General features: G+C 48.4%; 1 protein-coding gene across 3 annotated transcripts in view; it reads left to right on the forward strand.

Moving 5' to 3' along the window:
• NAIP (NLR family apoptosis inhibitory protein) overlaps window positions 1-24,160 on the forward strand; it is a 683,156-nt gene that overhangs the window by 549,929 nt on the left and 109,067 nt on the right. For all 3 annotated transcript variants that reach the window (XM_069627525.1, XM_069627526.1, XM_069627527.1), the window contains one exon: window positions 3,755-3,922. In XM_069627525.1, the coding sequence (XP_069483626.1) occupies window positions 3,755-3,922 (168 nt within the window). The remainder of the gene's footprint in view (window positions 1-3,754; window positions 3,923-24,160) is intronic.

The raw sequence follows: 24,160 nt of genomic DNA on the forward strand, positions 1-24,160 counted from the left end.
AGCATTATTTGCTCAAAATTTTACATTGGATCTTTCTTTAAAAAGATGTTGATTATATTTTTTTGATTATTGCCTATCATTTAAAACAATAAACATTTTGAGCGCACTATTCCTTCAATTGTTTAATGTACACACTTTTAATTGCATAATGCACAAACTGTAAAACTCATACGCTCTGTGTACAGTTCGTATGAAATATGCACATTCATCCTACGAATGCGTCATATATAGATACATTCCAAATGTTAATATCTCAAAATTGGCCAAGTCTATTTTCAAAAATTTTCAGTGCACCAACTCCAGATAAAATCTAGGTGCCTGCAAAACATTCGGAAAATTGTAGCAGTACATTTTTAGATATTTGGGCAAAAAATCAGGTTTTTTCCTATGGAAACCCCATGTTAAAAGCTGTTATAAATGTAGTAAAAGTAAAAATATTTTAAATGATGAATATTTTTTAATGCAAGCTTTCGAAAGTTAAGAAAAATAATGTTCATACAGAATTCATCTTAATCTTAACTTGCGATAGTGCGAAGACAAATATATATATATATATATATAAATATATAAAATCACTGAAAAAACGTTAGTTAAGAGATGGTTGCACCAAAACACTTGAAATTCAGCAGATGTGGGAAGCAATGATTATCTTAACTCTGCGTCCCCCCGTTATGGACCACTAGGATCTAATGATATGCTACGCCCAAGTGCTTTACATAGAACACATACACATACAATATCACCCAACCGCAGTTGGTACTCATTTATCTACCATGGAAGGATCAAAGGCTATATTGGCTTTGCCAGGATTCAAACCTGTGACCTGAAGATCACACACAGATCACAGCAGTGAGCGTTCAACCCACTAAGCTATCTTGCCAGCCTCTAATTTTGTCTGTCATTGTGAATCCCAACTGTTATGTATGTGCTCATGGGCTTTGTAACACGAGGGACGCCGAGTTAAGATGATCCTCACTTCCCACATCGGCTGAAATTCAAGGGTTTGGTTGCATTAAATCTGATCACCTTAACTTTGGGACCCACTAGCCATGGCCTTCGGCTGTGGTCACTGTACATGTTGCACGCATAGGTTTGTTTGAACCAACTAGTAATAAAGCTTCTTTTTTTCTTCCCTCCCTTCCGGTTCCTGCAGGATTCCACTGATAATGGCAATGAATTGCAGATACAGAGGCAATGAACTACTCATCCCCGCAATATTCCCCTGGTATTCCCGTGATAATGTGAAAATGCTTGTAAATAAAAAAAACTCTTCCCGGCCCTCACAGGCACTCACCAAGTGCACCCTCCTCTTTCCATGGTCCCGCCACTCCCCCCAGCTACATTTTCCCTCTCTGGCCCTCTCCCTTTACCCCCTTTCACTCTTTGCTTCATGTGACGCATTTTCATTTCCGAGTGCCTCTTGCGTTATTACTGCAGGAATTTTTTTCACTTTTTGATTTCGCATTCTCCCGTATTACTGCATTAATCACTCGCATCGAGCAAAATAAAATGTCGGCTTTTCATTTCAGAAAAGTCTCTGCTGCAAAGCACCATGGGAGATAAAGCTATATTTTTGGAAGGAGGGGGCACCACCTTCCCCGTCAAATATTTTAAAACCTACTAGACGGTATAACCACACACCTGTCCTGGAAATTAAGTCAACACTTCATGCCCAAGTTGTTTCTTATATGGTCTAATTTCATCTAGCGTTTTTTGTGCTATGGCTTGATAAAACGTGGACTTTTTCTCTATGGACTTTTTCTCTATGGGAAAATGAATGGGAGTAGGTTGAAAATAGCGTTTTTTTGCTTTCTTAATAAGTTTTTCATTTCCATTCTGGGGGACCCATGACAACATTTTGGTTGGGAAATGTCATCCAAATCTGTTCACCAGGTATAGGATTTTCATATTTCCTATGGCTCATGTCACTCACCTTAACTATAGGGCGGAAATATATGGATAAAATCACCACCTTAGCAAAAAATAGCAAATATGAAGCTGATTACAACCTTCTCTGCTGCAGCAGAATCAAGATTGTCAACATTTTTGAAGGAAAAAAGAAGCAGAACGCATGTCTCCCTGGTCTGCACACATATGATGCCACTAGTTCCAATACATCCCATACTAGACCCCACAGAAGACAGGAGTCTTCTTCTTTGCCATTCTGATAATACCCGATTCAATTACACATAAATAGCCTCTGGATCACCATTTGGAAACCAAGTACCATGCCGAAGCTGCGCAGACCCCGCGTATACGTTCGCTCCCCACAGTGAACGCTCAGCAAAGTGCAAAGTGGGCAGAACTATCAATAACACGTCAGAGGACTTGGCTGGCACTGGCTCATGAGCGTTGTGATGAAGATTTCCCAGCCCTCCACTATAACCCTTGAAGGCTGAAGAATTGTCCTGTTGGTAATCAAGGCCAGGAATGAACGCGGAGAATAGATACACTAGCACCTTTAATATGGTTTGATAATGTTGCTTAAACTATGGAGCTTGAGCACGTCCTAGTCATGTGTAACTAGTGTTTCATGTGTTTCTACAAAAACCAACGTACAGGGATATTGCTGTTAACCATATACTGTATACCTGTATTGTGTTTAAAGCACTTAACATACCCACTTAGAAATAGTGTTTGTAGTCTGCAGCTAAATATACTGCATGCGGTAGAACATAATTCATGACAATACACTTGCCCCAAAACAAAACAGTAAAATTAATACCAAAAGATATACATTTATTGCATTTTTAAATGCCATCTCTGCCCATGATTATATATTAAGTTCCTAAAATCCAACAATTCACCAAGCTAATTTGTTTCTATTGTTAAACTGCACATCTACAACGTTTCATTATTGTTCCAACTGCACACTAAAAGAAACCTTGCCTCTCACTGTCCGGCACAGTCCATAGATCTGGTGCAGAATTCCATTGTGGATTTTTTCCAAAGGTTGGGAAATCTTAGAAGGTGCTCACTCTCCACCTGTGCCTGTGTATTATTAACCTAAATATTAATATGCGCCATGAAATGCTCTCATTTTCACTTTGAATAGTTATGTTATTTAGATTTGTATTTCAAGCGTTTGTAATTTTGTGTCTGCGTTTTGTGTACAGCTTCCTATTGCAGATCTATTAAATCCAGCTAACCAGCAGGGGCCAGTCTCTTCCAGATCATCTTCATCCTTCACACCTACATAGACCTTACAGGGCTCACAGTCCTAGTAAGCCTTCATTAACCCCACAACAATGGTTTCCCCCCTGTTCAATTTAGTTACATAACTCTCCAAATATTTGACCTATTTGTTTATTTATTTATTTTTGCATTTGTTACAGCACACAAAACTCTTGGATATCCAGGCACTAGTTACATTAGGATACAAAGATACATGTTACATTAGGTAAAAAGAGAGGAAGTGATGGGGTGGGGAGATGCAGTAGTGGGATAGAATAGTCTTAGGAGGACCACGGTTAGTTGAACAGCCACGTTAAATTTCTGCGGAAGGTCCAGTAGGCCTTAGATTACCTTAGTTTCCTTAGAATCTCAACAAGTTGAGCACTGTGCTATAGTTTGAAACATGTGTTGGATGATTTCTCGCATTTGCATCTATAATGGCATAACATTTCTAAAACAGGTGTTTGAGTTCCATGATTTGTGTCTCAGGTTTATACCAGCATAGACTCTTGTGATGAAGCAAGAAGTCCTTTCTTTGTGTTTATTGTAAGCATTTCAGTGACTCTGTTTTCTTTCCCAGCCACTTCCTTAGCTCACCTGGTTCAGCTGGAGGAGTTGAGGTTCCCATCAGGTTCTGGAATACTTGAGGCTGGATCAGACATTATAAAGCAATTCCAGCATCTCCGTAACCTCCGAGTTCTTTCATTTACAAACGTTTCTTTAAATGACAACACGTTACTGGAATTGGGTGAGTTCAGTTATTTGAAACATATGTTGTGGCTTGGTATTCTCAAAGCAGATTTCTATATCCTTCTTTTTAACAATAAATGCACTTATCATGTTCTTTTATTCAGGTATCTAACCATCTGTCCATGCTCACTGCCCGCACAAGCACTTTTAAAGGATATCAAATTGTGATAACAAAATATTGTGCTTGGATTTAAGGATTAGAGAGTGTGCGGGTCTAAGGGATGGAGATGAGCTAATGGAATGCTAGAGAGAGCGGCAGGTCCGCCAGCTCAGCCAATGGCATAAACCATTTGAGTTTTTGCATGCCAATTATACAAGAGCAGAGTTGTTTTAGGCGTGTGTGTTACCAGTTCCTGAGTCTCGAGTGCCGAGTTCCACATCTGTCTCGCCAAATGATATAACCAGGGCTGTCACGAGGAGGGTGGGGGGAGGAGGGCAAAATGCCCAGGCCTCGCACTCAGGGGGGTCTTCCAGCTGCCTGTGTGGTATTTCGTTGTGCGAGCTGTCATTACACGCAACACACAGCACGGAGGGCGAGGCGGCCCATGGCCCACAGGGGATAGAGTGAGCACTGGGCAGGTGGCGCTGGCTGCACTGTACAATGTAACAGTTTGCCGGCGGCCGGGCCCAGCATGATTTCACGTGGTTTGCTAACCCTACATTTGCAGAGGACGCAGGCGTTGGAGTCGGAGATGAAGTAGTTAAGTAAAATTACTTCAGTGCCTTGACTCCAGCGCTTGCCAGCCCTTGTGTCGGATTTCGTTGAGGCTGGTCCAGGGTCCTTGGATGATCACAGCAGTGCGTGCAGGGGCCTGTAGACAAGACGTGCTGCAGCAGCAGGTAAGGTATCTGTGATGTCGGGCTGCTGTCAGCAGGCAGTCCCGACATCCAGAGATGGGCCTTGATGTGCCACGGATGGTGCGCAGCGCGCAGGGCAAAAACAACATGACCACACGGTTAGAGTGCATAAACCCGGACTGGCGCGCTGACGCCAGTTCCAGTGATTCCTTTATTTTCCTAGTGTCACGTGACCCGGAACTAACAGGGCACGTGACACCACATTCCTCCCCAACTTGGAGGTGTCTACACAACTGTTCAACATAAGTGGTCTAACAGGGACTTACTTGTTCTCCTGTCTCAGAGTCCGTCTTGGTGGGGTTTTCTGTCTGTAGATTCCGTCCACCACGTACCCTTGAAGACGGGACGACGGTCTGGGTCTTTCCCTCAGAAGGTACCAAGTGCTGCTTCTCTCAGGTGCCTCCGCTCTTGGGGCTTCTGGCCTGGCTGGATCATCTTGCTGGAACGGTGTCCTGGAGGTTGGTGTCGTAGTGCGGGCCTTGGACAATGTTTGGCTCTGGGGTGTGTGCGGTGCTGTCGCCTCGCTTCTTGGGGACACTGGTTGTTCTTCCCATAGTTCAGCTGGCACTTTCCTGAAATGCGAGACGTTTCTTGTCATGGTCTCACTTCCACGGGTGGCGGTGACCATGCTGTGGTTTGTCACGCTGACTGTCCACGGTTGTAGCTCAAAATTAAGGGACATTTTCTTGGGTGTTGCTCGGTTTCTGACGATTAACGTATCACCTGGTGTTAGCTCTCTGTGGCTGGCTCGTCGGGCGATGCTTTCCTGTTCGTTCCGCCTCAGCCGCATCGCGTCCATAGCTGGGATGTCCGGTTCGGGGGCTACCCACAGAGGGTGTATGGGGAGCTCTGCCTGTATCGGTACCCCGAGCATGAGGGCGGCGGGGCTGACGCCGGTGGATGAATGTGGGGTTTGCCGATGCGTTCTTAGAAACCGATAGACAGCCTTCAGCCAGGGATGTCCTTTTTCTTTGGCGATGCAAATAACTTTGTTCAGCGACCCCATGAATCTTTCTGCATCGCCATTCGCTTGGGGCCATCTGGGGGTGATACGCTGGTGTTTGACGTTTATGTCCTTGAAGAAATCTCGCAGTTCTTGGCTGGTGAATGATGGGCCATTGTCGATCTTCACTTTTCTCGGAATTCCATGTGTCGCGAAGATCTTTTCCAGCGTGAGGATCGTGGTTTCTGCGTTTGTGGGTGCAACGTGTTCTACCTCAGGATATCTGCTGGACTCGTCAATCACTACGAGTAGGTATGCTTCGCCAGCAATTGTGCAGTGATCCATGCTAACTGCATCCCATCGCTTGCTGCTTCTCGGAGCGCTGCTGATGGGCTCAGGGTTTTCCGGTCTCCTGGATGCTTGGCACGCAGCACATGACTCTACGAGCTCCATTACCCTTTGTTGTATATTGGGCATCTACATTCTGGATTTGAGGTATGCCGTTGTTTTGATGATGCCTTGGTGTCCGCTGTGAGCTAGCTGGAGGGCTCTCTTCTCCAATGACTCGGGTAGTACAATGCGGTGACCCTTGAGGAGCACTCCTTCGGGGGCGACGGAGAGTTTGTGTCGTATCCCGAACAGTGCTCAGAGTTTGGTTTGAGCTGATGTGGTACACTGAGCTATGGACGTGAGGTAGGATTTCCAGTTGCTTGACTGGATGGCAGCAGTGGTGTGCTGCAGGATGGTGTCTGCCTCTGTTTCACTGGCTACCTCCTGTATGGTGCGGGCGCGCGGTCGGGCGCAGGCGACCACGTGGCATACGTGTTCATCGGTTTCCCTCGAGTGGTGTTGTTCTCCCTCGGTGGCAGGTCTCGGGCGACGGGACAAGTAGTCCGCTGGGTTGTCTGTCCCTGGACGGTAGTCGACCTCTATGTTATAGGGCTGTAGCTGCAGCATCCATTTCTCAATTTGTGCTGGCGGATGGGGAGCAGAGGCTCGGAATATCGGGATCAATGGTTTGTGATCGGAATAGACTTTTGCTTTCTTGCCGAGCAGGTATACTTTGAAATGGCGACATCCCCACAGGATGGCAAGGGCTTCCTTCTCTATGTGAGCATAGTTTTGCTCTGGTTTGGTGAGCGCCCGACTGGCAAATGCAATAGGGAACACGTTCCCCTCATTGTCCGTTTGGGTTAGTAAAGCTCCTAGGCCAACCGGGCTGGCATCTACTAGGAGTTCAGTGTGACTTTCTACGTTGAAAAACGCCATGGTTGTAGATGCTGATAACGGGTCCTTGATTTGCTGGAATGCTTGTTGGTGGATCGATGTCCATTCCCATTTCTGGTCTTTTTTGGTCAGTTCTCAGAGTGGGCTTGCGATGTTGGCGAGGTCTGGAATAAACCGCGCACAGTATGTCGCCATTCCCATAAAACTTCTTACCTCTGTGGCTGATTGCGGTGCCTTTGTGTTCTTAATGTCATTTACCTTGGAAGGGTCAGGGGACACGCCTTTGGCACTGAAGATATATCCAAAGAAACACAGTTCTTCTTTTGCAAATTCACATTTCTCTGCATTTAGCGTTAGGCCTGCCATTTCCAGTCTGCCCAGGACTGCTGCCAGGCGTTTGTGGTGCTCTCTCTCGTTCGATGCGTACACAAGGATGCCGTCGCTAATGTTCGTGGTGCCATCTAGGCCAGTGATGACCTTGCGAATTTCATGCTGGAATACCTCGGCAGCTGACGATATTCCAAAGTTGAGCCGCTTATATCTCATTAGCCCAAGGTGAGAGGAGAATGTGGTGATGTACCTTGAGTCTCTTGCTAATCTGAGCTGGTGATAGCCAGATCTACGGTCCAGTTTGCTGAAGATTGTTGCTCCAGTGAGGTCCACAATGAGCTTGTCTATCATTGGGGTTATGTGGCGATCTCTTCCAATCGCTGCATTGGGAAGTCTCATGTCTATGCAAATTCTTACAGCGTTGGGCTGTTTAGGTTTTTGGGCCACCACCATTGGTGATACCCACGGGGTTGGTCCTGATGTCTTTTCGATTATCCCTGCTTCTTCGAGCTTGGTCAGTTCTTTCTCCACAGCTTCTCTCAGGTGGAAAGGTATCCGTCGATGTCGCAACGGCTTTCGGCTCTATGGTGGGGTTTATATGAAGTTTGATAGTGCAGCCTTTTAGACATCCTATGCCTTGGAATAGTTTTTTGTGTTGCTGAAGTAGATCGTCAAGTTCGTTGTGTTGGAGGTTGAATGCAAAGTGGATTAGTTTAAGTTTTTCTGCTGTCCTGCAGCTGAGCAGTGTCTCACAGCCAGCGTCCACCACAGATGCGCGCCCTGCAGTTAGTGTTCTTGTGGGTGAAGTCTGACTTGAAGGACCCTTGCACGGGTAGGGGTTTCTTACATCCATACGCGTATAGTCGGACCTTCTTCTTGTGAAGCGTGGGCTTCGGGTTAAGCTTGCTGAATGCTGTCGCTGGCATTACATTCACTGTTGCGCCAGTGTCAATGACTACTTTCAGCGGTTCACCGTTGGCGATGACGGTACAGGATGGTCTCTTCCTTTGTCGTGACCGGTGTGGCTCGACGGCTGATATGAGATGTACTCGGTGTATCCGTTTGCTTCCTTTCTTCCATCTCTCTTTCCTCTCAGGTGATACGCTGTCATGGCTGTCATCGCTATCACTCGTGTCTGGGGATCTTTGGGAGTGGTCAACGGCTCTGGCTTTTCTTTTCCGGTCCTGTCGGTGTGATGTCTCCCTCGGTGCAAATTTGTTTCGGCGCCCCGGTGCCGGTCGTGACGCAGTTTCTCTGTCACTCCGATTTGGTGGGTTCAGGCAGACTGCAGCATAGTGATTCAGACGATTGCATTTCCTGCACGTGGATCCCCATGCTGGGCAGGATTCCCCTTTGCGCCATGGGCCGCCTCACCATTTGCAGGCTTTGCTTCGTTCTGGCGGCGCCTGTGTTTTCTGGCCGTATTTCATGCGAGTGTTTTGGTGTTTGGATATGGTTGCGGCATCCTCTGACGGCTTAGGGTTGTCCAGCGGGAGTCTTTGGATTGCTGCTTCGATCACCGCCACTTGGTCTTCAGTTTGCTCACGAAGGCGCGCCATTTCTAGAATGCGGGACATGCGCATGTTCTTTTCTGAGAGTATCGCTCTTCTCAGCTTTTCTGAGGAAATGCCGTTAATTATTTGGAGGCGGATTGCGAATTCTTCGTCTGGGAACTCACAGCCTACTGCCATTTCGCAGAGGCGAGCATGAAATTTGTCCACGGTTTCCTTTTCGCGCTGCCTGGCCATGCAGAAATGGAAGCGTTCGTAGTCAGGGTTGAGATCTGGTTTGAACATGTTTGTGAGGATTGTCTTGGCCGCGTCGTAGTTGTTGTGATCTCCGCGGTCTGGGGTAGCGTTGAAAAGACGCAGGGTGGCTGATCCGACGTTGAGTAAAAGGAAAGTGCGCTTCTTCTTCGCTATGGTAATGTCTCTGGCATCAAGGTGCATTTCAAATTGTTGTAGCCAGATTTCCCATCTGATGGCTGCTCCCGTGGTAAATGGGTCAAATGGCGGCATGAGCGTGGTTAGTGCTGGGTCCGGGTGGTCAGTAGTGAGGCTCTTCCTGATGGATGTGCTCGTGCTGCCCTCACAGGGCTAGTTTCAGAGCTTGACATGTTGTTTGGGAGTTTCTGATGGTGTGGCCCTTTCGGTGAGGGTGGTTATGTGGGTTCACTTCACCGGTGTTTGCTACTCCCAGTGTCGACGCAAGTTGTCCTGAGCTTTCACCTTTGACGTGAAAAAAATCTGTTTGGGTATGTAAAAAGTCTTTCCTTCTTATCTTTTGTTAGGGATGGTGTTGCAACGTTGTCTCATTGGACACAAACACGTTCAGGAATGCTGAAAGCTTTCCCACATTTCGTTGGGGATGGTGCTCTGTAGCGGTGCGTATCAACGTTTAGACTGTTGGGGCACTTGTTATTGCAGCGCGTATTGATACGCTGCCTTCACGCGTGTCAATACGCGCTCTTTGGAAACGTTGGGGCACTTGATTTCTGACCTTATTAAGGCAGGCCGGAGATGCGGTGGTCGATGCGCGGCCTCCCTGAATGGGCACTTCTGTTGCGCGTGTTACACGCAGTCGGCCGCAGCATGTGGTCAGTGCGCGTGTGCTACGCGGCTGTCTTACGCTGCGTCTCACCGGGTACTGGTGCTGTGTGGGTTCTGTGCGTCCCGCAACGCTGGTCCAGGCCGACACACGGCCCTGCAAGGATGCTGTGTTTTCTGTTGCCGCCGTGCATGCAGTACGGGCCAACTGGTGCGTGTCGGACCGCGCGGCTCCGCTGATGTGCCGGTCCGATGGGGCGGCCACACGTGGCTCTCTCCTCCGCTTCCTCGTCGCCAGTGTGATGTCGGGCCGCTGTCAGCAGGCAGTCCCGACATCCAGAGATGGGCCTTGATGAGCCACGGAAGGTGTGCAGCGCGCAGGGCAAAAACAACACGACCACACGGTTAGAGTGCATAAACCCGGACTGGCGCGCTGACGCCAGTTCCGGTGATTCCTTTATTTTCCTAGTGTCACGTGACCCGGAACTAACAGGGCACGTGACACCACAGTATCCGAATTTGGTGAATCCCAGGGTCAAGTCCTAAAAATTAAAGTGGGGTGACTAATAAACAGACGCAATGGGGTGTGACGTTGCCAGAAATTAACATATGAGGTGAAATATGCACATTTCATAAAATTGTCTTGGCACATCCACTCACATTGCGCAGGACGAATGGCATTTGCCTTTCACAAAATCAACACTGTTCACATCACCCAACTTCTGACAAAGGCGGATTTAAAGATTTTCAGTGGACATTTAGGGCCTCATTACGACCCAGGCGGTAAGTTACCGCCTGGGTCGTACCCTTACCACCATGGTGTAAACTACGTTTACACCATGGTGGATGGCGGATTTACCGCCCCATTCCAAGGTAAGTGGGGCGGTAAATCCCCATTTCCCATTTTACCCTTCCCCATTCCCATTTTTGCCCCATAGGGCATAATGGGAGTGGGGAAGGCGCTAATTACGCCACCGTAAAGTACGGTGGCGTAATTAGCACCATGGTCCCTTAGCGCCATGGATTTTAACGCCTGCAAAAAGGAGGCGTTAAACTCACCATGGCACTAAGGGACCTTGTAATCAGGCGTTAAGGGTCGGCGCCGTTTACGGCACCGTTAACCCCTTAACGCCTGATTCGTAATGAGGCCCTTAGTGTTTCAGCTCCCTGCTGGCTGGCCGTTTTGTGATAATCAGCAGCTATTAACTCCTGGCTGTTTTTCTTTGTCTCCATTATTATGTATGCACCCAACGGTTGCCTCTGACTGTTTTGCACTCTGATCAATGGGGGGCCCCCAACTGCCATGTTGAAATGGGCCACAGCTCATCTTCAGCCAGGCCTAGGTAAAGAAAACATAAGTGTTATCAAGTGACTATACTGTCCTACATTGAATATTGGCCAGTCTAGCCAGCAATACTACTTTTGGTGCAGTCAGTTGGTCTGTATATATGTTCCGTGGCATGTTTTTTTTTTTACTGGTTGTGAGTCCTTATATGGTAATACTGGCCCAGATGCCTTTAGTTTTGGCGTGCTTTACAAATGCCAAATAAATAAATAACTATATAAAATATATTGATGCAGGCTGCATGGACATGTATGGGAACAGCCAGCATGAACATGTTTTCATACTGGCATATGTTGTGGGCAAAGGTGGCATGAAATGCAATGGAAAATGCTCCTGTGCACGGTTCGTGACGTGCATCTACTGGGTTTGTCCATGTGCTACCATTCACACCAATTGCAAACTCTATGGCTTTTTACCCTAATTTATAAAGAAAGTGCTGTAAAATGCACCATTTTAATTTGTTTAAAAACAATTTGGGGGCGAGAAACCTTCTCAAGCACCCCTTGTTTGGTTTCGGCTCCCTCACTGTGCTCCGTCAGTCCCACATAATTGGTGCAAACATTTAAGCTTCTCCAGTTCAAAAATTCATCAGCTGCCACTGAACAACATCTACCTGTCACTGTGTATGATGTGTGTTTTAATGCGCACAACGGGGCAGGGCGCTCCTCCCTAAAGCTGGCGTCACGCACCACCCGGCATCTTGCCATCCTATATAAATATATGTATGCATATGGCCAAATTGTTATTCTGGAGTGAACTTGTCTTCAGTACAGAAACATAACTTTCCTGTAGCTGATTTGCTCTCATAATAATGGGAGATTTCTTGCGTCTCCTGTTTGCGGCGGCAACGCTGGCCCAGTGCAAATAATTATAAGGGGGCCTCACCAAACGTTTTGCCCCGGGCCTCACCACACGTTGTGACAGCCCTGAATATAACTAAACTGTTATAAAACTACTCTTTCCCGACCTATGATATAGAATACAATTATACAAAGTACTTTAGTGGCATAACACATTGGAAATATATAACTAACTAAATATTATTTGTTAATGTACATGCATATTGGAATATGCAATGCCATATTCCTCTTCTCTCACTATCACAGGGCTTCTCCCAAGACACCATAGCACTTGAACGACATCTCCCAATGTATAGTGTCTGGTTCTTCTTAACACTATCACAAACTTCTCACAGCGCTTCGCTCCTAAGCACTTTTGGCAAGGCCACTGACTTTCACATTAGCAAAGGGCAGCGGTGTGCCTATGCAACTCCAGAGTGCCCGTTGTTTCTCACAGCACTGTCAGCTGCTCTCTTTGCTCTACGGAAATGTGTGTAGTTCAAATAGCACGGCAGCTCCTTCACACAGCCAGCCTTTCTCACAGCGCCAGCGCACAATCCCTCCAACTGACTACAGCACACTCCTCTCTGCTCTCTTCAAAAGACCAGCACTTCCCAAACCAACACTAAACAACAGCACAAGAGCCGAATTCCGCGCTTTTCTCCAAATGTTTCTCACTCCATCATTGGTCTGCAGCTCTCAAAGGCCCCCTGTCCAGCTGCCTCTTGCTGCCATTCTTCTGATAAGTCCCTTTCTCTGCTCATGTTCAAAATTTCCCTCCTTTTTCTCCAGTGTCCTCATTGCCCACAGGCAGGATTTGGCTTCTCGCCTCTACTTTCAAGTGATAGGTTAAATAATGACATTGGCCCTCATTACCGGCATGCCGGTAATAACATGTCCGTGTAGGCTTACGAGTTCACGAGCACGCACACCCCTGCATGCCGGTAACGGCCATACAGGCATGCTGGCAACGACCCTCAAACCCCTAGATAGCGGCATCATCGAATGCGCATGTAACACCTCCGTCCTCGGCAACCACTAAATAGCGGTACCGGTATTAACATAGTGGTAAGAACGGGCCCGTCATTACTGGACCCGGAAGTAACGTCATCGTGCCGGAACGGGAAATGCTTTGGCGGCCATCTTCAAAAACACAATCCATTGCCATCCTCCACATACTGGACCTTCACCAGCAAAACTCCAGCAATACCACATACAAAATGTCAAAGGCTACCCAGAAAGGCACTGCCCGCCTGCGGAAACCACAATTTAAGGAAGAGGAGCTGAACGTGCTAGCCGATTCCCTAGTAGAGAATGCGGATGTGGTATCCTGCAGTGACCTCAGGCATCCAGCCCAGCTGAGGAAGAAGGCCATCTGGGAGGAAGTGGGAAGGAAAGTAAGTGCAGTAGGCACCACCGCACGCACAGTGCGCGATTGCAAAAAGCGCTGGGATGACCTGAGGCTGCGAGTGAGGAACATCTTGTCGGCCAATCGGAGCCAGGGCCTGGCAACAGGTGGCGGACTTCACTCACCTATCAGATTGGCTAGATGGGAGGAAACTTGCAGCTCAGTGATAGATGTGGAGTCCTTTGAAGGAGTTGGTGGAGCGGAGTTTGGCGTGCCAACCTCGGCAGATGAAGGTGAATGTCCCTACAAACATACGACAACCAATCATCACAGTTGACCCCCAAATGTGACAGCGATGACAGCCAATACATGGCGCACCATACACACCTACACATATCCCTATACACATGCTGGGCCCACCACTAACACATCCCAATGCATGCTGCATGCCGCTCCCATACACAAATACACACCCGACACACAGATGACCTGCATGTGTCACACAGCACACAAGTCACAGCACACATCAAGTCCACACAGCAGATACCGTGGTGTACATGTGAACACCTGCATGATTGCAAAACACCCCCCAAACCTTGCACGGACCCAGTCCACTGAAAATTCAGGCATGCAACTGATCACATGGCGCCAACTGCACAAAGACAAACACATGCATGATGCAAGAACCACCATCACTGATGCCCTGCCACTCTCTGTCCCTCACAGGTACAGATGTAGACACCGAAGAAGCACATGGAAGTGCACAAGCCACAACACGAGCCAAACACAACCAGTGCCCAACCAGCCATGCTGCCACCCACACAGGACCAGCAGACACCTGCCCCTGCACCCCTGGACACACAACCTACACAGGGCGAGAACACATATTCTGGTATGGAAAATGATGGCACACAGTCCGCTGCTGCAAGCACAATTGGGAGATGGCTGCATCGGCACAGCATAGTGGCGATGAGGAAGCTGGCCCTGAAGATTACACCAATGCAGGAGTCCTCCTCTCAGAGCCTGTAGGTCAAACCCCAAGCCCGCAGGTCACCCCACAGGACACCCCTCGCCAGGATTCATAAGAAAAGGGCAGCCATGGAGAGTGGTCTCCAACATTGCACAGCCCCATATTGCCTGCAGTATCACCACCTAACCCACCAACCACCACCAACGCTGCTATACGGGACCTTGAAGGACGTCTGTCCAGGATGGAGGGCCAGCAGGAGGAGATGCAAGGCTATGTCAAACAATACCTTGCTGAAGGCGAGGCAACACCCTCTGTCATATGTGACAGCACTGCAGCCGTAATCCAGGCCATCAACTCAAACGCTCAGCAAGTGCGGGATGGATTCAATGCTTTGGGCCAGATCCTCACCAGGATTGCAGACAGCATGGAGCAGCGGCAAACTGCGGCTTTGGGGACACAACCATCTACCTCATCTGCATCTACCACGCCTGCAAGTTCCAGGCAGACCAGCCCTGTGCGCATGGCCCTGCGAAGTGCGCAGCGCTCAGAGATCCAACCCCCACCTCCAAAGGGGGCTCCACAGTAGCAGGGCCACCCTGCACAATCTGTTTAGCACCACATCCAGACACATGTTGTGCCATTGATGACTTATTAGGGGGAGGGTGGAGGGTGGAGGCTGGTGGTGGGTGTAGTACTGTTGTTAGGGGGAGAGTGGGGGTGGTGGTGGGTGTAGTACTGTGTGTTAGGGAGAGGGTGGGCAGTGGGGGTGGTGGTGGTTGTAGTACTGGGGGTGTGTGGGGGTGTGTCAGGGGGAGGGGTGTTTGGGGGCGTTGAGTGTTTATTCATGTTGTACAAACCATCACTTGAATACACCCGTTGTGCAGAAAACCTCACATGAGTGGACATTGCTTCTTTGGTGTGTGTCAATTTATTGCTTCATAGTGCACTGTGCCCATATATCCCCACACCCAGTGCCCACAGTTCCCAATACATGGCACCCTCTGCATCCCAGTTCATCAGAATGATTGGTCTATGACCGATTGGCGCACTGCACGACCCTCAAGTGTATCACGTCCTGGCCTATGTCCATCATCTTCTCCTTCCTCTCCTTCTACTTCACCAGGTGGTGGCAGCTCCATGTCAGGTGGCAGGGGTATGTTCCGCTGGATGCAAGTGTTATGCAGCATTGTACATACCATGATGATCTTGCCCACCTTGTCAGGCCCGTAAATGAGGGCGCCACCCGACCTGCTGAGGCAGCGAAACCTTGCCTTCAACATGCCAGATGTCTGCTCAATGACCACACGCGTGCGTGTATGTGCACGATTGAAGTCCTCTTCGTGCCTGTTCTGCGGATTCCTGACAGGGGTGAGGAGCCACGCCTTCAGGGGATAGCCAGCATCACCTGCATGGGAGCAGAAGGAGGTATATGTAAGGATACTGCTCAGTTGCCATATGTGCTCAGCCTGTATATCTTTCTTGTTCACATGCACCATCCCGTCGATGGCAGCCACTTCTACATAACTATCTGCCTTGTACAGTATTTGCCAATCCATGGTGCTAGCCTTGGGTGACATACATGACTTGGGGCCTAGACATTGGAACCACCAGGCACCCCGATGCATTGTCACGGTCCTTTATGCATGCACATGTGTAGCCCCCCCACCCGCTCCGCTCCGCCCATGGCCCAGTGGGCATTCCCCTTGCATATGCATGTAGCCCCCCCACCCTCTCCTCCCATGGCCCAGTGGGCATTCCCCTTGCATATGCATGTAGCCCCCACCACCCTCTCCTCCCATGGCCCAGTGGGCATTCCCCTTGCATATGCATGTAACCCCCAAACCTCTCCTCCCATGGCCCAGTGGGCATTCCCCTTGCATATGCATGTAGCCCCCTACCCTCTCCTCCCATGGCCCCGTGGGCATTCCCCTTGCATATGCATGTAGCCCCCCACTCTCTCCACCCATGGCCCAGTGGGCATTCCCCTTGCATATGCATGTAGCCCCCCTACCCTCTCCTCCCATGGCCCAGTGGGCATTCCCCTTGCATATGCATGTAGCCCCCCCACCCTCTCCTCCCATGGCCCAGTGGGCATTCCCCTTGCATATGCATGTAGCCCCCGCCCACCCTCTCCTTCCATGGCCCAGTGGGCAATCTCCTTGCATATGCATGTAACCCCCACACCCTCTCCTCCCATGACCTAGTGGGCATTCCCCTTGCATATGCATGTAGCCCCCCCACCCTCTCCTCCCATGGCCCAGTGGACAGACTCACCCAACAGCCAGCCACGTCGTACGACGTCTCCTTCCATGTAGCGGGGTAGTGAGGAGTTCCGCAGCACCATGGCATCATGCGTGGATCCTGGGTATCTGGCATAGCAATGTGTTATTATCTGGCTGGCATCACACACCATCTGCACATTGATGGAGTGGTATAGCTTCCGATTGCGGTACACCGCCTCCACGACATGTGGGACTACCAACTCTACGTGGGTGCAGTCAAGGACACCAATTACATTGGGCATGCCTGCCAGTGCATGGAATGCTATTTTGGTGGCATTCGCCTCCTGTGGTGTCCGTGGTAGGGATATGTAGGCCCTTGCATGCTTTAGTAGTGCATCCAGCACTTGGTTTAGCACGACCGAGAAGCATGATTGTGACATGCCATGCATTTGGCCCACTGTGTGTTGGTAGGTACCTGTGGCCAGGAAGTGTAGCACAGATGCCACCTTCAGCAGAGGGGGGATGGCTGTGCGGATGTTGATCAGGCTGACCAGGTCTTCCTGTATTAATTCCACTATGGTGGTGATGGTGTCCCTGTCCAGGCGGTACAGGGTGTGGATCTGTTTAAGTCAAATGGATTGACCCTTATATGTGGAATTGATGCCTGTCTGCGGGGAACAACTGCCTGCACTGGTGGGATTTGCTGGGCCGGTCTCACCCTCCTTCTCCTCCTGCGTCTCCTCTATGTTGCCTGTTGTGCTGCCTGCTCAAGGAGTAGCAGTGCAGGAATGTCCTCCAGCCCCAGTATGGCAAGTGCAAGTGGTTTCATGTTGGTGTGGGAAAGGGTGTGGTGTGTGGGTGTGCTCCTTTTGTGCTGGGCTTCACTCCATTGCCTCCACCTGTGCTGATTGTGTGCACCTGTGTCAGTTGGTTACACAGCAGATTGCTGTTAACGGGTGATCCGCGATGCCGGTATTGCCGGCATCAAGGTGGCCCTTCTTACCAGCATCTGGATGCAGGTATGTGCATGTCCGTGCAACTCGTGATGTCTTCTTCCTTGCACCATGCTGGTATTACGGGCACAGCGCTCGTGCGTGTGCCTGCATGCTGGTACGGTGGTGCACGGCCACAGCGGGTCCTTGTCAATGCCCGCAGGACCGGCATCTAGGGTCGTAATACTGCGGACCGCTAATGAATGCCGGTATTGCCTTACCGGCTCCGTTATTACCGGACCGCCAACCTCATAATCAGGGCCATTGTCCCTGCTTCTGCATGGTTGGGCACTTTCTATGCTCCTGAGACTTCATATAGTCCATCCACCAACTTGGATGTCTTCGCCATGCAAAGAACTAGAGCTTTGCCAGAGTTCTCCGACATTGTTCCAGATGCAGTAAACTTTTCCAGTCCTTCCCTTCGAGATGTTTTACTTTCCCCCGTGGAGATCTACACACTGTAATATCAAGGGCACAGGAATGGGGGAAACCTGTGTCCCAATTAAAAAAAGGAAAACGTTCTCCTTTACTTCACATCTCCACCCTCTATCCACACACAAACCTTGCTCATTTTAGAGATTGCGCTTTCCTTCCTTACCTGCTATGGGCACCATACGACAGCTTGAGTGCTAGCTCCCTACGTCTCCCTACTCTTTATCTGTTATGTTCCTGCATCTAATTCATATTGGTTATTCCTCCATTTCTCGCCTACCAAGTCACCTCCTACTTAACAGTGTTTCCAACCTTCTATCCCCCATCTTCACTCAGAGGGATGCAGACCGCACACTCCCAGCAGATGCCTGACTGCCTCCCTGCTGCCATGTCAACAGCCCCTGCATAGGTGATCAGTTGTTTCCCGTTCCTCCTCCTCCAATACAGCCACTGAGCGTGTGCTACTTGAAGCCTTTGAGGACCTTAGGACTGTAACAGACAATTATATTAAAACTCTCTCTTCGGCCTCTAACACTGTGAATCATATATTAATTACCAGACACAGGAGCAAAGGGGTGAAGGTCAAACCCTAGTTTGGATCATCTCATTTCTATGCAACAGTGCACGTTTTAATTGTGAGCACTTCTTTTCTTCTGATCCATATCAGGTCACTTTCCGGGTCCGACAGGGTGTTGCACCTTTGCCTGTTGGATTCACTATATAGGTGCAGCCTCTTCCAAAACATACTCACTCTTACGGTCTGCACTTTTTCTACTCTGCCAAAATACTCAACGTGTCTGTAAACCGGGAGGATAGCTCAGGGGCAATGCGCTTGTCTTGAGAGCAAGACAACGCAGAGCAACACAGGTTTGAATACCGGTCCCACTCTTAGAGAGCGGTCTCCGGTAATTAGGGCATCACACAATATTAATTTAGTTTTCTCTACCTCTTCTTTGGTGGCCAGTAATTCTTCCAGATCTTGGATTCTTGCTTTGGGTGATTGGATGGGAAATACTTCTCAAATGTTGAATCCCACAAGTGTGTATTTCTATGCCCTGATGTGACGCCTTTCTTCCACTCCAATGCTCACAGGTGCAGACGTTAAAAACCTGGGGACCTTGATTAATAAGAATCCCTTGCTGCATGATTCACTTTGCTGGATCAAACCGATGGATGAGACAGATACAGTTGCCTATTTGGAGTACCTCTGTAAAACTCCAGCCAGTCATCACCCTGTAAATGTCTTGTGTGGATTGCAAGAACAGAACTTACCTGAGGGTTTCTCTGTATTTAGCACTAGCCAGCATAGAAAGAGTGTAAAAAGAGGCCGCTGTTCTCCTAGGACAACAAAGCAGCAGCCCATCTTCCCACCTTAAGCTCCATTCATTGGCTCCCAGTAATCCCTTCTTCTGGGACCATATCCATGAATGTACCCTCACCCTCATCCGCCACCATGCATCGATTAGTATCATCGGACGGTACTTGGAGTCAACTCCTCCTTTAGATATGAGCCACATGGCTGCAAAGACATGGCTTGTCCAGGATTAGCAAGGGGTTGCCTTTGATCTGATTTGCCATCCTTGATGCTCAATGCCTAGGTCCAAGAAGCCATTTGTGTTCATGGTGCTCTCTTCGGGTTTACAATAATATAGCATTCTGCCATGTCCCCAGCCCACTCTGTGACTACCTGCTCCCTACTTGATGCCATTGTCTGCATCCACAAAGTTAATTTGTCATCCTCCACTCACCTTGTTTCTGGTGCTGCCTTGTCTCTTGTCTGCAGTGTGTGTCAATGTTTCACCATTTCCTTTAACTTTTGCTGGATGTCGTTCCTCCAGTGTGCACTAGGCCTTCTTGACATGAGTGTCCCTCCCCAACATCCAATTCTCTAAATCTGGCTTGGAAAAGCTACTCAATTATCACAACACTTCAATGCACATCCTCCTCTCTTTTGCTGAACTATTTTCCACCTACAAGGAATGCCATGTACATTCGTCCCTCCATTTGTTTGTAGCATCAATTTCCCACTTTAAGATCATCTTCTCCTTCCTTGCTCATTTTCCTTCCTCCAGCAGACCAAGGTCTGGATCACTTGGTGGGTGCACAGTATGTCATCCACAGACAACCAAGATGATGTTGGGATGGAAATGAGCCTTTCCCACTCCCCCCAAGGCTCTTCCAAGTCATGCGAACTCTATATGAAGCAATATAACCTACAAGGGGGAGTAGCCCCCACACCCAGGGTGCATACAAAGAACCCTGTAGCGCATAGATGCAGACAAAGAGCACTAACCACATCCCGAGCCCGAGACTCCATTTTGTATAAGGCCCAAAAAAGACACGCTGAGGTCCTGCAGTATTGTGTCCCGAATTCACACAGAGGTGCCAAGCTATCGGCACACCAGGCTGGCTCTGCACGAGCCCTGTTCGCACGGAAGTTCATTTCCCTCTTGTTCCAGTGTTGCAAATATCTAGTATCGCTTACAGAAATGCGCCCTGTGAAGAGTGTGAGACAGCACCAGGCACCACGCTGTGTCCATCTATCTACACTAAAATGCCACATGGGCCTCTGACCCCCACCCAGCCAGGCTGGAGCCAGCCACACTACACTGACGCGGCCCCCAGGTTCCAACCTCCTTAAAGTGCCCACCACAGATCTAAAGCCTGCACGACTGTAGATCTCGCAAATACCAACACACATCTCCTGTAACATGGGGTAGTGGGAAGGGTAAATCATAGATCAATCCCCAGGGGAGACACCCTGGGTGCGGGAACTGCGGTATTAACGATGCCTTGAATGAAGGGGTCAACATAACTATTTTACCCTCCCCTCTCCCTGGCACCCCTTTCCTGTGATGCCCAGGTACCTGCCATAATGAATGAATAACCTGTTTTTTAGCCTTCTGCAGTTTTACTCTAGCTGTGGGAAGCAGCTTTCAGCCCAAGATAGTTAGTAGCTGTTGTTTTTAAATACTATTCAGCTTTTTATGTGAATTAGCTTTTTAATGTACTTTTTTAAAATTTGGCAAACGAATTATTCAATTATGGGGGGAAGCTAATTAATTGCTCACTTACCTTTTACTGCCACACTACATTCTTTTGTGTGCTCTAATTTATGTGTTCGAGACTCTCGGTAGAGCGTAATCCCGGTGTAGTTTTTACACGGACTTCGCTCCCCAGAAGCACGAGTGCAGGACGCGCCTGCTGTGCGTCATCTACGCCCACACAGCCTTTAACTGGCTCGCGTCAGCGCAAAGCGCTGACGAGAAGTCTGTTTAGGCCTGTTTGCGGCCTGTTTGCGGTCTGGAGCGGCTAGCGGCGTGAAACGCTGCCGGTTTCAGGGTCGCAGGGCTGAATAATTATATTATGGAGGGCAGGTTTCAGAAGATGGATAATACGAAATTGAAAGTAAGTTATACGGCTACACAGTTGAGATCCTGGAATATTAAGCAGGGTCATCTACATCTGAGGTGTTTAGATAAAATTCGACAGCATGGACTGGAAAGGGACACTCAGACGACATGGCAAGAGAACCTTACCAGAAAAGTGGCCTCACTTAATGCACGCTCAGCAGTAGCACATGCTGTGGAAGTAGGAGAACTCATTCAAGAGTTAGAGCTGGAGCTGCTTTGTTTGACTGAAACATGGTTCACTGAAGCGTCTCAAACTATATTTCACAGCCTGGTACCAGAGAAGTACATTATTCAGTTTGTCAACAGAGAGGACAGGAGAGGAGGGGGCCTTGCTATAATATATAAGTCATCCATGACCATCTCACACTTGGAGAGATTGGACTGGAATGACAATACCCAGTTTGGGGAATTTTCAATCTCTGTGTCGCATACTCAAGCAATAAAAGTGCTGCTGGTTTACAGACCACCTGGACCCCTACAGAATTTTCTGGAAACATTAGATGCTCACCCTACACTAATGGGGAGCAAATATAAAGATCTATTATGTATAGGAGATTGGAACATTTGGTTGGAGAGGGATAACTCTCATCCTAACCACTGCCCTGATGGAACTTCTAGATAATCATGATCTGGAGGTGATTACTAGGGAACCCTCTCATAAGAAGGGTCATTGCTTAGATCTCCTAGCAGCAAGAGGAGGGGCCATTCAATTTGGTGAGATCATTCCACTTCTGTGGTCGGATCACTGTCTGCAATTAGTTACTGTTAGGGGAACGGGACCACAGAGGGGGAAGGGACGGGAGACCACGCCAACATGGAAGGCGTCGGATCTGGAAAAAATCCTTGGGGAGGAAATGGAAAATCGATTGGCATGTCTGGACATTAGACTGGCATGTGAGTTTTTCAGTAAGGGGGCAGATTTGCTAAAGGAAATCTGTGATAAATACGCACAGCTTAAAGTTAAGATTACACAAAAATCCAAATCTTGGTTTAATCCAGCATTGGGAACAAGCCCAAATGCATCAGGCCACTGAAATAGAAAAAATAATGTAAATAAAAAAACAGATTAAGCCACACAAAAAGTCAGGAGATAACACTCTCAATAGTATAAGTGAGTCTTCAGAGCTTTTTTCAAAGCAAGCTCGAGACTCACCCCCCCCGCAGGTCTGGGCGGAGAACATTCCATAGTTTAGGAACTATAAAATGAAAGGCACTTTTCACTGGCGATGGATAAATCATCTCTTGATACAATCAGCAGGTTAGAGTTACTCGATCTCAACAACCTATGATTCGGTGCATCTGCGTGATTTTACCGAACCCAAAGGTTTGACTCCCAAAAAGTTCTCATTTAAAAAAATATATATATATTCCGCAAATATATATGTGTGGGGAGACCCCCCACAGCCCCCCACCTTACCCCTATACATTATTTATACACTTTACCTGCACACATATACATATGCGGAAAATTGGGGGTCGGACTTTTGGGAGTCGAACTTTTGGTATTCAGTCCTTTTGTACAATACCCGATTCGGTAGCCAAGAAAGCTTTTCTGAGATATACTCTGGCCTCGTGTCGAATAGACATTTGTGCGGCAATGTAAGCCTTCGGAAGGAAGTTCTTGCTTCCACTGGGAGTCAGTATGATGCTTTCCTGGCTTGGGATATGCGTTCTCTCTGACCTTAGCAAGTAAGTGCGCATACTGCAACGTTTTGAATGCACTATAATTTACCCATCTCTCCTTTGCCTATTCCCAACAGTAGCATCCCTCAATTATCAAGCTTAGTGCCCACTTTGGCACTCGCAACACTGGCGTGACTCTGTTCTGACAAAAAGGGGCGCAGTTTACACAAGAGCTTAATATAATAGGCAGGGCTAGAAATCAAATTATTAACATGTGCCTTCATGTTCATTATTTGATTTAAATAGACTCCAAGGCCCTCATTACGACCCTGGCGTTGGACCATGGTGCCAATAGCACCATGGTCCATGCCGGTAATTTACCGACTCCGCCATGGCGGAATGGGGAATTACCGCCCCATTCCGAGGTTGGCGGGGCGGTAATTCCCCATGCCCCCATGGCCCTTCCCCATTCCCATTTTTGCCCCATATGGCTCAATGGAAATGGGGAAGGCGCTAAGTATGGTGCCGCAAATTGCGTACACCGTACTTAGCACCAAGGTCCCTTTGCGGGTTGGTTTTTACGCTAATTGTAATCAGGCGCTAAGGGATTACCGGTACGGGTACCCTTACCGGTAATCCCTTAGCGCCAGGGTCGTAATGAGGCCCCAAGTGTTTAAACTTTGGATAGAGTAGCTAGGGAGCAGTCTGAGATAATTCAGGGTATATTTTCTTAATCTAGCAGCTGTCCCTGTAATCGTAAATGATATATTTGTGTTGTTAAGGGCCACACCATTCTCTAACATCCAGTGCTGGATTATGGAGTACGCCCCATTGACGTACTCAGTGTCTTTTTTTATAGCCTATTAATAGGGGATAAGACACTGTGTGTCATCTGCATAGTTTGCCTAGATTAGCCCTCCTGCATCCAGTAGCTCGAATAAACACTTGGTAATTATGTTATAGAGGGAGGGGGAAAAGCATGAACACTGAGGCACCCCAAACGGAACCTCCACGGCATCAGCTTGAGCACGACTGCTATACACTCTAGCAGATTGATTGGCTACAAACAGGTGCAGAGGCAGAAAAATGTGATCATTTAGACAGCCTCTTGATCAGAACATCATGGTCCATTAAATCTAACGCAGCCG

Source organism: Ambystoma mexicanum, chromosome 6p (genome assembly GCF_040938575.1).
Source record: "Ambystoma mexicanum isolate Mex_15411 chromosome 6p, UKY_AmexF1_1, whole genome shotgun sequence".
Classification (NCBI taxonomy): domain Eukaryota; kingdom Metazoa; phylum Chordata; class Amphibia; order Caudata; family Ambystomatidae; genus Ambystoma; species Ambystoma mexicanum.